Raw genomic sequence first — 16,635 nt, 5'->3', positions numbered from 1 at the left:
TATCTAAGTCAATCGACATTCATTTGTTATGTTTAGAGCTGTCTTGTAGTATAAAGAACAATATCATCTTGTCCACTGATTGTTTTTTATTTACATATTAAATATGATCTGATTAAGATATCATTCTTATGAGAGTAAAATTAGAAAAAAATGTTTATTAAATGAGACTAGAAATTATATTGATTAAAGAATACTGATTTTAAAATATACATATCCACATAATTGTTTTAAACATATCATGTAGAAGATAAGTCTAATGAATGTGTATTCGTAGAAATCATTGGGAATGGTAGAGTGACATTATTTATATTAGTTGTATTACATAAATTACTTAAATGAATAGTAGTATTCATTGGAAATGTACCACTACTACTATTATTAACAGGAGCTATGTTAGTAGTAGATTGATTGAAAGACTGATTTATTGATTGTGTTAAATTATTTAAAACATTAGGATTATATGAATCGGTAATAGATAACATATCATGTCCAGCTATTGAATAACCAAATGAATTTGTATTATGTAAATATGGTGAATAAAACATTGAATTAAAATCGCCATGATTAACTTGATTAAATACATTGTTTAAATGATGTATTGGAGATAAATTTGTACTAGATGGTATTGAGTATTGTGTTAATGAAGGATTTTGTTTTATAGAATTATCATCTTGACTACGATCAGTAATCAAATGAAAATTTGTTTCAGGTAAATATGAATTGATTGTTTCATTTGTATTCATATTACATGAACTATTAAGTTGTGAAGTGTAAGTTGAAAAAGTACATGAATCATTACTATCAGAGAAATTTAATTGATTTGAATTATGTGAACCTTTTGAGAATGCACTATATACATTCATCGATGTTGGTAAATATGATAAATTAGATTGATCTAATTCACAGTTATTTGGATCGGCTGTAGAGCTTTTTACGGAACGAAATATATCTTTTCGAAATGACACATCATGATCTATGCTACTTGAAAACGACTCAATATTTTGATCGATATCATCTGATACCGTAGCACTCACTGCCGTATCAGGATTTGTTGACTGTAAAGGATACGACCCTGGAGGAGGTGACAAATATTTATTAGTAGTTGACGTGGATATAGGAGGCCAACAGGTAGTTAGTTGTGTTTCTAGTGTTGATGTCGTTGTTAAGGTAGGTAAAAAGGAGTAATGAGAGATTGGTGAACAGTCAAGATTCAATGTATAACTGTGATTAGACTCTACTGGACCCATATAATAGTCAGAGTCATTTACTGTGAATGGATTTAAATTGTAATTCATAATATTCATTCTGCCTCTTGAAGGTACACCTATTGATGTAGGAGTATTAATATTTGTGGCTATAGCAGTATTAGTAGTTAGATCTACAGTTGATTCATTACTATCATACGAAATATGTGAATTCAACTGTGGTAATGTATTAAAATTTTCATTACAGTTCAATGGCTTTTGAGAATAACTCTCTGTTGTACATGTTTTAGACAAACAATTCGGATTTACGTGTAACAGTGAACTCTGAATCCTGGTTAAACTCATTTGATTGCCAAGGGATAAATCAGTTTTATTTAACTGACTACCGGATAAATTATGTTCAGTCAATTGTAGAACAGAATCATTTCCCCTATAACTTCCATTTGAATGTATAGAATCACATATTTCAGATTGATTGATATTTAAACAATGTTGTTTATGCAATTGGTTGTGATGAACATCAGCTCTTTGTTGTAATCGACGGTTAGAAGTTAAATAATTTGATTTTAAATCAACTGTTGGATGAAAAGAGCTATCAAACATTGAACATATTGGATGATAGTCTGTTTGTAAATCTAATTTTGGCGATGAAGGCAATCTTGTGAAATGATTTGTTGATTCAGTGGATGTTCTTATTGTTGGGATTGACGTTGATAATGATGGTGACAACAAATTCATATCGTATTCTTTCATATTATTATTATTATCATTATTAACCAATGGGCATCCTATATGAGAGCTTAAATGTTTATTTTGACTTGGATTAACTAATTGGTTTTTCAACGATTCTTTTAAAGGATCAAATAATAAATCACGATTCATATTGACTGGATTAAAATTGAATTCTGAATTCATTAAATTATTCTCAATTGATGAATTATAATAAAATGGAGGGAATAATTCATGGGAAAATTTATTAAATTTCATACGATTATAGAGTTTATTATTATTATTACTTATATCTGTAATTGATGGATGATTACTTTCATAATCATTTATTGTGTCAATAAAACATGATGATGAATTTGAATAGATATCTGAACTTAAATTAAGAAATTCATGTTCCATTTTAAACTTCTCACTTCTTACAGAATCTTCATCATATTCTTCAATAGTTGAATCTGAAGTTTTATCTATTTTTTTCATAAATGCAGTTTGTTTTAACTGCCCTCTTAAGTTCATTTCATTATTATTATTATTGTTGCTATGGTGATGAAGGTGACTGTCAAAATTATTTATAAGTCGATTGTATTGTTGTTCACGAAAATGATGATGGTGATGATGATTGCCATCAATTTCTTTCTTTTCCTCATCTTCTTCCACTTCTTCTCCCTCATCATCCTCTTCTTCTTCTTCTTCCTCCTCGTCATCTTCATCATCTTCAATTTGTCCATCCTCATCATCTTCTTCATCACCATCTTCCAGCATACATTCAACACTTTCTTTACCGGTGATATCATTACCAGTTTCTAAAAGACTGCCGGTTATTCCATTATTATTACCAGTTGGATTATGATTACGTGACTGTAATTTCTTTTTCTTCATACGTCTATTTTGGAACCAAACTTTCACCTAAAACAAATGTGAAAATAGACGAACAAAAATAAGCACACGAAATATGTTGAAAAAAATAACATAACAGACGAAAACCTGTTGGAAACAACCCGCTTATTATTGCTTTGTTCAGTATATATATTTTTTAGAACACCTATGTTTTATCATGTTTTGTAAAGAAAACAAAAAAGGAGGAAGTACAAAAAATGCAGAACTAAGAATTTAGTAAATTATCAGTGTCTCTTGAATATTTAAGATCACAGAATATAATGTATAGGTTCTTCGTCTAATCTCTTCAACCACCTTACGGGTTTAGCTCTTGGGCATTTATTGACACAGTATCTAATAACTAGTTGATAAATTAACTTTGACTTCTGTGATTGGAGTTATTTTCAGTATATGAACAGTTAATTCATAATTAAGCGAATGCTTTTTGGTATGATAACTAACTAATAGAGCAGTTAATCGAACCTTTTGTTCTGAAAACCTTTTATACAATTATTTCAATTTTCGACAAATGATTATCAAAAATTTTGGACCATAAATCTCTTACTCATAACAACCATAAAATGAAATGTTATAAAATCGAACCACGTCAAAGGCACTGATTGATAATAATGACTTATGAGAATAAACACCTTTTTTCGCTGTTCAATGAAAGTTCAGTATCTGGTATTTTTGAGCACTTTTTCATTCATATAGTGGATCAATGATGTATATGAGGGTATACGTTTTACTGGGGACTTCATTTCAATCACCTCAGGCTAACTAAATATGTCACTGGAGGATATCCCAACTTCCTGAATGAAAAAGGTATATACAGTGAAAGTTACAGCTTAAAGTGAAATAACCCATTGAAAATTAAGCTTCTTTATTGAATATATACGCACTAAATGAACGAAAAAAATGCTAGGTATTACAAACATATTCACAGACATGTATCTTACCCCAAAATGACAGTTACTAATCAGTACTAAACATAAAAACTGCTTAAAATAAGATTATAAAAGAGTATAGTACATATATCACTTGTTTCATTCAATTGAATGCTAGTCTGATTTAATTTCTTGTTAAAGAAAAGTATTCCAACTTTACTAGCAATTCTGAATGGATTAGATATGTTGAAGTTTGGATTAATTTTATTCTTTTAAACTTGATTTGTTTTACAATAAACCTATTTCAATGGATCTGCTTTCTTTGGACTGGATAGTTTAATGGTCAAGTTTTCATTATCTTTTCAGACAACATCATTTGATAGTTGTGTTAGTGATTTTCTCATGAAAGACAATAAAAACCTGACTGTTAAACTATCCAACTGATAGAATGTAATTCTATGAAAATCATCCTCCTGAGTTACAAATCTCCTTTATCGTCTTAAACTTAAGTCGGTTAAAAAATGACCTATGAAAATCATACACTTCTTTTATTCAGCTTCAAAACTTATCAGTGACGAATACTTACAAACTCTTACAAGACCAAGTTTAGAAGCAATTGATTCTTTAGAAAATGAAGCGATAAAGGTTTTACAATTTTATATAAATAACAAAGTAAACCATCTCAGTCATTATTGATGGAATGAACTTTTGAAGAAATTAAACAGAAAATCATAATTTTTACTTTTAATAGCATTAAAACAAAATCCCTTGATATAATTCACGGTTTTAAGTTAGAAATATATTTATCAGTATAGAATTATGAAGATTGTTGATTTTTATTGACTGTTGAAATCATGAGTCAATTGAAGTTAGACCACCAAGGAAAACCTGGAAACACTAGACGGCCGTTTCGTCCTATTGTGGGACTCCTTAGCAGTGCGCATCCACGATCCCACACACGGGACTCGAACCCAGGACCTCTGGTCTCGAGAGCGAATGCTTAACCTGTAGACCACTGAGCCGGCATCCAACGGTGTTAATGTCTAACTTCAACCAATCCATGAAATCTGAGAAACCGTTCACCAATTGTCTGCAGTGAGTTCCTATCTCACAACAGACTTGGTAGAACTCCACTGGTCACTGCTTCCCACTAGAACTCAAGGAAATATCTCTTGAAGTCAGTCACTTGTGGGCATATGATTATAGATAAGAAGGGGGTTTTGTGGAGAATTTAGTATTTTCACTGTTGAGATCATGAACCGATCAATGTTAGATCACCAATGAGAATCTGGAAGCAGTGGACATCCGTTTCGTCCTAGTATGGGACTACCCAGCACTGCGCACTCACAATCCCGCACGCGGGACTCGAACCCAGGACCTCCGGTCTCGAGAGCGAATGCTTAACCTGTGGACCACTGAGCCGGCATCCAACGGTATTCATCTCCAACTTCAAATATCTTTTTTGTTAGATTGCTGATTAACAGTTTTATAGTCATTGATGAGTTATAGAACTTCAATGTATACACTTCTGTTAGTAGTTGTGAAATTTCGATTAATATTCATACTGCAATGATTTGTTTTAATACTTGCTCAACTCGTAAAATTTTTGTGATCAAAACTATTCACATACACACCTATACACATAACTTCTGTATAACTATGACCCCAATTATCTTAATTTTCTTTTTTTTTTCGATTTCCCATTTAATTGTTTAACTATATGAGATAATTCTAAAAACTTTCATTCTAATTTCATTTCTCTATAATGATCATAGTTTAAACAATTATCAAATTATAGAATATGGGCTCCAGTATTTTATATGATCCATAAAAAACACAAATAAATTTTGTTTTATTAATTCAGACAAATATCAAACATACTGGTAGGTATAATGGTAACAATGGAATTATTATCCATACTTCGTTCACAATTTGTCATGTATTCCTTTCCACACATAAATACACACACACACACACGAAAAGCATGATTTTATATCTAATTATCTTATAACTAACAATTCGATTGAATCTGTGTTTGTATGTAAAGGGGAGAATGACTGAACATAGCGTTTCTGATCATTTCAATTAACCAGTTTTTAATTTAAATCAAAGGATTGCGCAATTATATACGTAGTATTAAATGAAGGAAACATAATTAAGTAGGAAAACTGACAGATATCTGTTGATAAACATTATTGATCATAGTTACAAGTCTATTTCATACGGTCAAAACGACTCAAGAAATTATCTTTTGATAAAAATGTTGAAGAAAGACAATAATAATGGTCAATAATTATTTTTGTAATTTGATAATAAAAAAACTTTCTGTTTGTCCATTTAAAATGTAAATGTTCGAACATTTCACTCTTGGAACTAAATAGTTTGGGAAAAAGAATTTTAGTCAGTTCAATATCAAACGATTAAGAAGTTTAGCTGTTAGTTGTTATTCTTCCTAATTATAACTGTTCTTCATTTCATGATTTCATAATAAATTAAATTTTATTAATTAAAGTAACCTGGCTGAATGTTCGGAAATTTATTCATTCGCCTCTTCATATACAACCGAATAGTATCATGGATTTTCATTTACTCTCAAAGTAGAGCAGCACTCTGTTTAATACCAAAACTTCGAATTGGTTGGAACGAATCAGAAGAATAAATTCACTTAGTATTGTTTGTTTGAATCTTCCCATCGATTTGTTAGGACTGCAACTGGTCAGTCTCTAATTGGCATATGTGCATACTGTGCGTATTGCCTCGATATTGCCTTATTTCACAAGCATTGTAAGCAAAGATGGATAGTGGCTAGCAGTGGAATCCAGGATGCACGTTTCACCCTATTTGGGATTCGTCAGGTGGATGTACCCACATCTCAGGGTTCATGTTCACTTTGCGTTATCCACTCAGCTACTGAGTCCATCTTTGCTTACAATGCATGTGAATTAGGGCTATATCGAGGCAATACGCACAGTATGCACATATGCCAATTAGAGACTGACCAGTTGTAGTCCTAAACATCAATGGGAAGATTCAACCAAGCAATACCAAGTGAATTTAAACTTCACCCCATTACACAAGCAAGTGGCTATCAGGACTCATTAGCTGAGTGAATAAAGCGATGGCGTTTGAAGCGAGGGTACTGGGTTCGAGTCCTAGAGTGAACATGAACTCTGAGATGCAGGTACACCCAGCTGACGAGTTCCAAATAGGACGAGACTTGCATCCTGGATTCCACTGCTAGCCACTATCCATCTTTGCTTACGAATCAGAAGAATGTTTCTGAAATATTTTGAAAACTGATGTTGCATACACTGAATTCAAATCTGCTTCAAAACATGTTCTAAGCAAAGCTATTACCACTGAGAAATTCAAGGCATAACTGAATTTATATAAGACCAAGAAGTTTACACTAAATAATCTTCGAGTTTCATCTACAATTATTTAGTCCGTTCTCCACATTATGTACATTTTAAACTCAAGCATTTCAGATATCTTTCAGAAAAAGGATACATAAGTATACATATTCATAACCCTATACGTTCAAGCTACTTAAATAAACCAACCAGTTATAAAAAGACTAGGAGATTCTAACAACATCATAAGTAATATATTCATAATTCAATCAAATTGTAAAGTTTATATTATAACTTCTAGCATAAATAGAGCTAAATAATTAAATTGTTTTCAGATATAACTATTGACTGGTAACTATTATATTCCGTCTATAATTAAGATAATCATAGACATTTAAGAATTTAATAATAGGAATACAAATTGTTATAGTTTTATCGGTAAAAGAAACGCTTAGTAATGCAACAGTTTGAATATGTTTCCTTAAGAATCAATGATAAACTTTCAGTTCAATTAACGAAATAAACAGTGAGAAATAGCTTTTTAAAAAAATTTATATTATTCATATGACATTCAATACAATGAAAGTGTTGCTTCACATTACAATTAAGTGATCGAATTCAATCAACACTATTCCGTTAGAAGTAACCTACCTGCATAATAATATTGACTTGAGTGGGTTTTTTTACTTCAACTAAAGTGCTTCGTGTGAGACACGAGTTACTAATCAAATTCTATGCCTAAATAACAGCACTATACACAAACACTTTTAATAAAGCAACTAGTTAAATTTGCATACAATCTGATTTGAGAAATACTTTCATGTGCTGACTAGTGCTGTTATCCAACTGTTCAAATATAGGTAGGTCGTGCACGGTTGAAATGTGCTTCTTAATAATTGACAATAGAATATTTTAATCATTAAAATAACGAACTACATATTAACCATAGAAAAAATATGAGTTTGAGACGTTCGCAAATAACTATAATGAGTAAAGCGAAATATTTGAAACTATATATTCCCATTCGTGCTGACAAACATTTTATCAAACCTAATCGAGATGTTATTTTTAGTTTCTGATCCCTTTAGAAGAGTTTTTCACCAATTAATGGATTTGATAAATTGTACCATTTTTGTAAAGCGTAAGTATCAATTTGACTATATTTTCATCACCTCAACTAGTATCAGCTGATGAACCACCGAAAATTACGGAATATTAGACAGTTACTTCATTCTAAGTTGGAACACTTCAGCAAGAATCATTACCATCATCATAATGAATACAACCCTAAACTTTAGTTCTTCTTTGCTTCATAAACGACATGGTTAATCATATTTCAACTTCTCCGTTTCGACTGTAGAAGATGTGTCTCAAGCCTAAACTTTAGCATTCAATTGATAATCATTTCAGAAGGGATTTTGTGGAGATTTTAGTCATTTTATAGTTGAAACAATAAGTCAATTGAAGCTAGACCACCAAGGAAAACCTGGAAGCACTGGACGGTCGTTTCGTCTTATTATGGGACTATGAAAATACTAAATCTCCACAAACCCCCTTCTGATTATAATCATATGCTTACCAGTGACTGACTTCGAGAGGTAAATCCTGGAGTTCTAGTGAGAAGCAGTGACCAGAGGAGTTCAAACCACGTCTGTTGTGAGATAGGAACTCACTGAAGACAATTGGTGAACGGTTGCTCAACTTTGTGGATTGGTTGGAGTTAGACATTAACACCGTTGGATGCTGACTCAGTGGTCTATCGGTTAAGTGCTCTAGCGCGAGACTGGTGTGTCGTTGGTTCGAATCTCGCGAGTGCGGGATCGTGGATGCGCACTGCTGAGGAGTCCCACAATAGGACGAAACGACCGTCCAGTGCTTCCAGGTTTCCTTGGTGGTCTAGCTTCAATTGACTCACGCTTTCAACTATAATAATCATTTATCTTAAAATATTTGTATCAATGTTTATCACTGTAACTATTGCTCTCATCTCTATTTACAACACTAAAATTGAATATTTTAAATCATTTCAACACAATCATCAGAAAAATACTTCAATGCTAGAAAATAAATACGGTTTTATTTAAATTATACATTTAATCAAGAATCTGATTGTTTTCATCACTTTTCTACATTTATTTACGATTCTATAATTACGTACATTTTACTATCACATGATTCAGTAAGTCTTTCATTGACTTAAAAAGTATTTATACCATTATTATTATTACTATTATTATTATTATTATTATTATTACTGAACCAATCAAGCAAAACAAACTCATCAACAATGGGAGCAGTATGTTAAATTACAAATGAGCAATTGAATATTGTTTTTCTTATATCTTCGTTCTTTCTATCTCTCTCTCCCCCTCTTTCTCACTCCCTCTGTCTCATGCATTTCCATACCCTTTGACTATACATTAATTTTATTCAGACAATTTTATGACTTTTCAACGAATCATCTGTTGATTTATTCAATCAACCAATTAAAATGAAGTTACATTTTGTCAAAATAAAAATAAAATATATATACAATGATGGATTGAAAATATACAATTAACACAGGGGGGGGGTGTTGATAATACAGTACATACATATATAAAAATATACATTTATGTACAATTGAATAGCAAGTAATATGTCCATCATAATATGAATAAACAGATTCTAACTATTATATATATTGATGTATAATGAAACAAAGGAAGGTAGTGTATCAGAAAAAAGAATACAGTAGCTGAAGTAAAATTAGACAAATGTAACTACTCATATCTGTTATCAATTAACTAACTATTGATTGAGATTGAATAGAGTCTAACAGTGGAATTTAAGACAATTATTACAGTTTATTTGCGACTAGTCAGCTAGATGTACCTGAATACCAATGTTGGTGTTCACACCATGACTCGAAACCAGTCTCTTTCATTTCAAGTGCCTAACACATTATCCATTAAGCTACTGGGGTGTCATAGCCAGTAACTTGTTCAACAGATAGAAAGGTATTTAAAATTTAAAATTTCTACCTGTTTATTGATTTTAAAGAGAATCAAAATATTCGCGGAAATAATCATGTCATTACTATTAATGACAATAATAATATTAATTTAAGTCAGTCTTTTGATGAGAGAACCATTATATCCTCCAAGTTAGTCAGCTTAACCGTATTTAAAGTCAATTATCTTTTGTTGCATTTCATGAAACTACGAAATCTTAACTTTACCCTTTTTAAGATTTAAATGATTTGTACTGTTTACTGAAGTTTCAGAAGTTATTGTTAAGACAACTTTAATGAAACTTACTTTCTACAGAGGTTATTCATTCAAACAAACTTATCACTTGATAAGACTTACTAACAGATTCAAATACTCTATTCCATTTGAACTTTAGTGAATAAGCTGAACAATATGATTACTATATTAAACGATTTAAAGTTGACTCAGATCTTATGTATTTTTAATTCTAATTTATTAAGCTCCTTGTGGAGATATATTTTCTCCTGGAATTATTTCCATAATTTCATACACTATAAACCGACGCTACAAATACAACAAAACGTCATTCTTTAATGGACCGTCAGTGAAAAAGTTGGATTCTAAATAGCTTAGGTACTAAAAATTTTTATTAAAATAATCCGTATTAAGTGGACTTTTTACTATTGAGGGGCGATCTGATTAAATTGTTAGAAATCTTGGAAGCTTAAGGTGTTAATAAGCCCATTTTGATGAGTCACAAGACTTCTCTACTACTAGGACTTAGTTAACTCGAAGTTTGTTAACTATATATATATATATATATATAACGCTAAATTATTTAACTTCGAGATATTGACAAACATCACTACCTGATGACAACTTAATGAATATGATCTCGGCGGTTTATTTCTTGAGTCAATCTAATCTAGATCACCATCAAAAGCCCGGGAGCATTGAACGGCCTTTTCGTCCTAGTATAGGACTCCTCAGCAGTGCCCATCCACGATCATGCACACGGGATTCGAATTTAGGACCTTCGGTCTTGCAGACATCCAACTATGCTAATGTTATACTTCAATCGATCCATGATCTTGCACAATCCTTATCCACTGTCTGAGATAGATAACCGTCTCCACCCGATGTGGATTGGGCTCCACTGGTCATGACTTCTCACTAGAATCTCCATAAACCTTCAAACTTAACAAAATTACACTGTTATCTATGGATCAACAAATGAGTAAGTTGTAGACGAATACCATCACCGATTATTTATACTTGTGGAAGTAACGAAAGTGAGATTATTTTACCAATTGTTTCTAATAAAATTATATTGAGGACGTAATTCGGCAAGAATCAACTCCTTAATTTCATTAAGGTTAACTTCGAGATAAATTATGTTAATAGTAATAAGCTGGGTAATAACCACTTCTGTGATTAGTGAGATAGCCTAAATTAAACTTGTCATATTTCACTGGTATCAGTGAATTAGAAGCATATGCCATAAAATCATGTATAAATTACATTTAATGATGGTTGAAATCATTAAAAAGATTAATTACGAACTTATAAAGAACAAATACTCATCATTTTTAATCAAAAACGAATAAAAAACCATTTAGTTATTTTGTAAGTAGATTGTTAGTTGTGTCACCAAGTATTCTAATGAACCTTCTAGAATGATATATTTGACTACAAACAAAAGTAATGTCACAGTTTCTAGAAAGCACAGCTTATTATCAAACTGTATTTTTCACAGCTTAACAAATGTTAGATAATTCAAAATCGAACTTTAAAGTTAAGAAATTTCGAGTTCGATTCCAAGATTAGTAATGCGTATTGAAATGAAACGAAGGTTATATTAATTCACTGATGAATAAAGTTAATTTTCAACCGAATAACTTTTACATCTTACAGCTATCACTGCTTCCATTATTACTAACTATCTACATAAATATAATAAACAGTTTTTCTTTTCTAGCTCCATACTAAAACCATCACTACACAGAATATTTACTTTCGCTTTTTTTTGCTTTATCCTATTCCCTCCCCCTTCTTCCCCCCTTACTTCTTTGGTCTTTCTCCGCGTAAATATCTTTTTTTTTCCAGTTTGTACAAAATAGTGCGATAGACAGAGAAAAAGGAAATTTTATGGCTTACTAACGAATCAAATTTGAGCGTATCAAATAAATTTTTCCTTATAAATTATTTCTAATATCACAATGATCTCTTCTACCCATGTCTACATGCATCTATGCAGATACATATATATACATACATACTATAAGTTAGACAAATAATAATCAATCAGTTATCGCAAAAAAACATCTTCAAGTCATAGTTTCCTCAAAATTAGATTTTTATGATTTTCACTTTCTCTCTGTTGAATGAATGGATGAATAAATAAGTAACTCTATGTAACATGATATAAACAAGCTGACATCTATGGCAATATTCAATTAGATAAATCGACAATGAAAATACAACTAAGGAGATTTGTAATGATCTAGGAAGTTAATATTAGATTGGTTCAAGAAAATATATGATGCAAGATAGAAAATCAAGCGTTTCATGATATTTGCATGAACGATTCATTAAAATTGATTTAATATACTAAAAAAGTCAGAATTCACGTACAATTCAGATTATTCTCCACAGACTTTACCGAAAAATTTGCCTTATGTGGTTTCTAAAATAGATAACATAATTTCAAAGCTTTCATTGACAATCTAATCAACGTCACAAGCATACAGTCCAAGTTTTCTTGTAAAAGAACTTCTTAAAAGTATATTACAATATCCACTACTGGAATTGGAAATAATGATGTTCGTACTTTTTATTATGGGGGTGAATGTGTGTATATTAAGATGTACATTTGAGTACAATTTAAAGTTATTTGAGTACAATGGACAGACTTGTAGGATCAATCAAATGTCAATAAGCCCTAGCCAAGCCACCTATCAACCTAAACCATTTTTATTTTGATGGAGAATCAATGAATGTTGAAAAGTTTACCGAGCCTTATCAGAATCAAGGACACCCAGGGAGAACCAATCATTAACACACCATGGGCAAACCCACCCAATAATGATTCTATTCTGTACTTATTTAATTCGTTTTCAGTAATATGTGCTATATCTTTGATAAGATTATTTATTTTAGCCAGTTATTAAGGAAACCGATTCGCCTGGTTAACACGACTACATAAGCAAAGTTAGGTATTAACTACGGAGAATGAATTCGACGTAGGTTTGAAGGTCACACAGCCTCCGTCCAAATCGAGTGTACTGATCATTCACACAGACCACTTACATCAGTCACCTAAAGACTTAAAAGGTCAGTCTACCTCGTAGTATCGGTAAATATTACAGGATTATGTTAGCATATCTTTATAAACCAGTAAGTTATAAGGATAAGAACAGTTGAATCAAACACCCAGTTCAATTAATACAGAGAAGATGAAACTACTCCATTTATTTGTCAATAAGTCGTAATATAATTACCAGTTATTCAGATGCCTTGTTCCCTTGCGAAGACTGAAAATAGTTATAAAGAGTAGGGGTATTCAATGTCTAGTTTTATTACATATATGAAGTGAGAATTATCGATCATAATATACCAACTCAGCTGTGTAGATATTATGGACTCATAGAGAGGCCTAAAGCATTTGGTTTCGACTCCTGTCTGGACTGTTGTTGAGTACTCCTAGAGAGCCCAAAAATAAAACAAAACCGTCATCTGGTGCTCAGCAGACATTTCACTGGTCACCTGATTCACATCATTTTGCGTCAAAATCCAGCTTCCTTACATTTATCTCTTTGATATATTTGATTAGCATGTTACGATTTGCTGTCTTAGTTTGAAAGATAATTTAATACTGAAAGTGATCTCAAATTAGGTACTAATCTTCTTCAATAAACCTATTGAAAAAAGTGGTAGTTCTTCCCATCAGAATTCCTAATTTGAATTTAAGTCCTTCTTCAGGTATCCCCTTAGTACTTTTTATTATGAGGGTAAATGTGTGTATATTAAGATGTACATTTGAGTACAATTTAAAGTTATTTGAGTACAATGGACAGACTTGTAGGATCAATCAAATGTCAATAAGCCCTAGCCAAGCCATCTATCAACCTAAACCATTTTTATGTTAGATGGGGAATTAATGAATGTTGAAAAGTTTACCGAGCCTTATCAGAATCAAGGACACCCAGGGAGAACCATTCAGTTGCACACTATGGACAAACCCACCTGACAGTGATTCTATTCTGTACTTATTTATGAGCATACCATAATTAGCGTCCTCCTGTACTAATCTAATTACTTTAGATGCGATGAAATTTCATCTTCCCATTATACTAATCAAATGTTATATTAGTTATAAATCGTTCTTTTTATTTCCAAGGGAGTAATCTTATCACCAGATATCTTCATAAATGTAATCATACTGTACCTACAATCCGCATATTTTACGATCGAAACAAAGAGTTTAGTGTGAATCATGTAGATATTATAGGGTTTTGTATAGTTTTCACTTAAAATTTATTTATAATCCTATAGAAGCAAAGAGCGAAAGTGCAATAAATAAAATCTGTTATATTCATTGAAATAGAATGATTCATTCTGATTGTATACTACTTCACTAAATTATCTGTCTATATGTAGATATGTATGTATGTACGATATATATACCTATGTATTAAGGAACCGAAGTTATATGTTTCCAATATGTTATCAAGAACAATAATATCGTCATTATTATTATTATTATTAGTAGTAGTAGTATCAATTGTACCTAATTACAAATTACGAAAATATATAATCGGTGTTTTTACTAACAGTAGTTAATAAGTAATTTGGGGTTTATTCAATAGTTATTCATTACTATTCAGTTAATTACATAATAATTATTTATGAATATGTATTAACATCGATTACAATACATTGAAAATACATGTGTGATTTTTTTTTGTTCTCTCTCTACCTCCAAATGAGATTACTTGACTATGATGAACATAAGGAAGAATGAATCAGACAAACTAAGTAATTCTTTCTCCTAACTTACTATTGAACTGTTGTTTTAAAAACAGATCTTGATTCTTATATTGTGTAAATAATTATAAATCCATTACAGATTTTTTGTTCATTATGACTAGATTGGATCTAATGTTAAATGAAATTTGTCTGGAATATCATTCGTCTTTTTAAGCTTGAACAACTTAGATGAACAGAAAAGTCAATTATTTACTGTGTTTAAAAAAAGGTGAAGTTTTCTACACAGTACTATTATTAAAACAAAAGTCAAACAGTAAAAATTTGAGACAATCCTTATTGTAAAAACACCGTATTCAGCCAAGGTCATAGTTATTTTACGATTCAACATTGTGTATCTGTAATTTTCAAGCAACTAACGTTTCTTGTGTTATTCTAATCAGTGTGTCCCAGTATTCTAGGATTAACCTTTTACATGTTTTTTTCGGAACTCCATCAGCTGTGGGGTCTTAAGGGAAGGTCAGAAACATTTTGAATTAATAGTTCAAGATATATTGTGTGTGAAACAGATATCTAATGGCAATGAATGACTGTTGAGCTAGAACACAAAATGACGGAAGTTAGGAATGTGTCGTTAGTTCCTAACCCAATGATTTTCGTGATTAAGTGTTCAATCCCAAACATGTAGGTCCCTGGTTCGACTCTCAGCAGGGTCGAGAGAGCGCAGTGATAAGTTCTGCACTAGGAAAAAACGACCATCTAACACTCTCTAATCTTCATTGATGTCCTACCTGAAATCAATCTGTGACAAATATAACCTACCAAAGATTATTGTATTCATCTTATTTCCCCCAGGTTTTGTTCTGTTCACAACCCCGAAGTATTTGTTTATGTTATCACATTTTCTTATAATCTTATGATTACCACTACCCATATCATCTTATTACCGATTTGTACATTTCATTTATTACTACTAGTTATTAATTCTACTTCAATGTTATCAATGACTTATAAATAATCATGGTAGGTACAACAGTTTTCACAAAGACGTATAAATATTATTGAATATTAAAGTGAGAATTCATACAAATCTAACTGAAAATAATATTTATTTTTAAGTTCTTAAGTATTAAATCTTAAACAAAAAAAACTTTCTATGATGAACGAAATTTAACTTCAATTAGTTTATTATCTTACAAAGCATAAAAACAAATAAATATTTTAATAGTTGAGATCATGAATCACTTCAAGCTAGAACATCATGGAAAACCTGGAAGCACTGAACGTCCGTTTCGTCCTATTGTGGGACTCCATGGTGATCTGGTTTGAATTATTTTTTCTGGTTAGCGTTTTTTTAGCGAGTTAGCTTTTCTACGGGATGGGGTCGCTAACCCCATGCCCAACCCTCCTTCTTTACCAGGGCTTGGGACCGGCAGTAACTCTAGAAGAGCTACAGGCGGAGTTCCCATGGTGATCTAACTTCAAGTAATTCATGATCTCAACTATTAAAATTATTATAATATCCACAAAACCTCTTCTGAAAATAAATATTTGATAAAATGAAGAGACAATTATTTTTAGTATAAATTAATATTAAATGAATAACTAATTAGGAACTCGAAAGATATTA

General features: G+C 31.3%; 1 protein-coding gene across 1 annotated transcript; it reads right to left on the bottom strand.

Moving 5' to 3' along the window:
* Positions 1-236: 236 nt before the first annotated feature.
* Smp_169500 (homeobox-containing protein,putative) lies at positions 237-5,651 on the bottom strand (the record flags this gene model as incomplete). The annotated part of the gene is given in 6 exon segments (XM_018797586.1): positions 237-1,748; positions 1,753-1,776; positions 2,034-2,398; positions 2,696-2,837; positions 4,291-4,316; positions 5,576-5,651. Coding segments are annotated over 6 exon segments (2,145 nt in total).
* Positions 5,652-16,635: the final 10,984 nt, after the last annotated feature.

Source organism: Schistosoma mansoni (genome assembly GCF_000237925.1).
Source record: "Schistosoma mansoni, WGS project CABG00000000 data, supercontig 0164, strain Puerto Rico, whole genome shotgun sequence".
NCBI lineage: Eukaryota > Metazoa > Platyhelminthes > Trematoda > Strigeidida > Schistosomatidae > Schistosoma > Schistosoma mansoni.
This window is presented reverse-complemented; position numbering and strand designations above follow the sequence as displayed.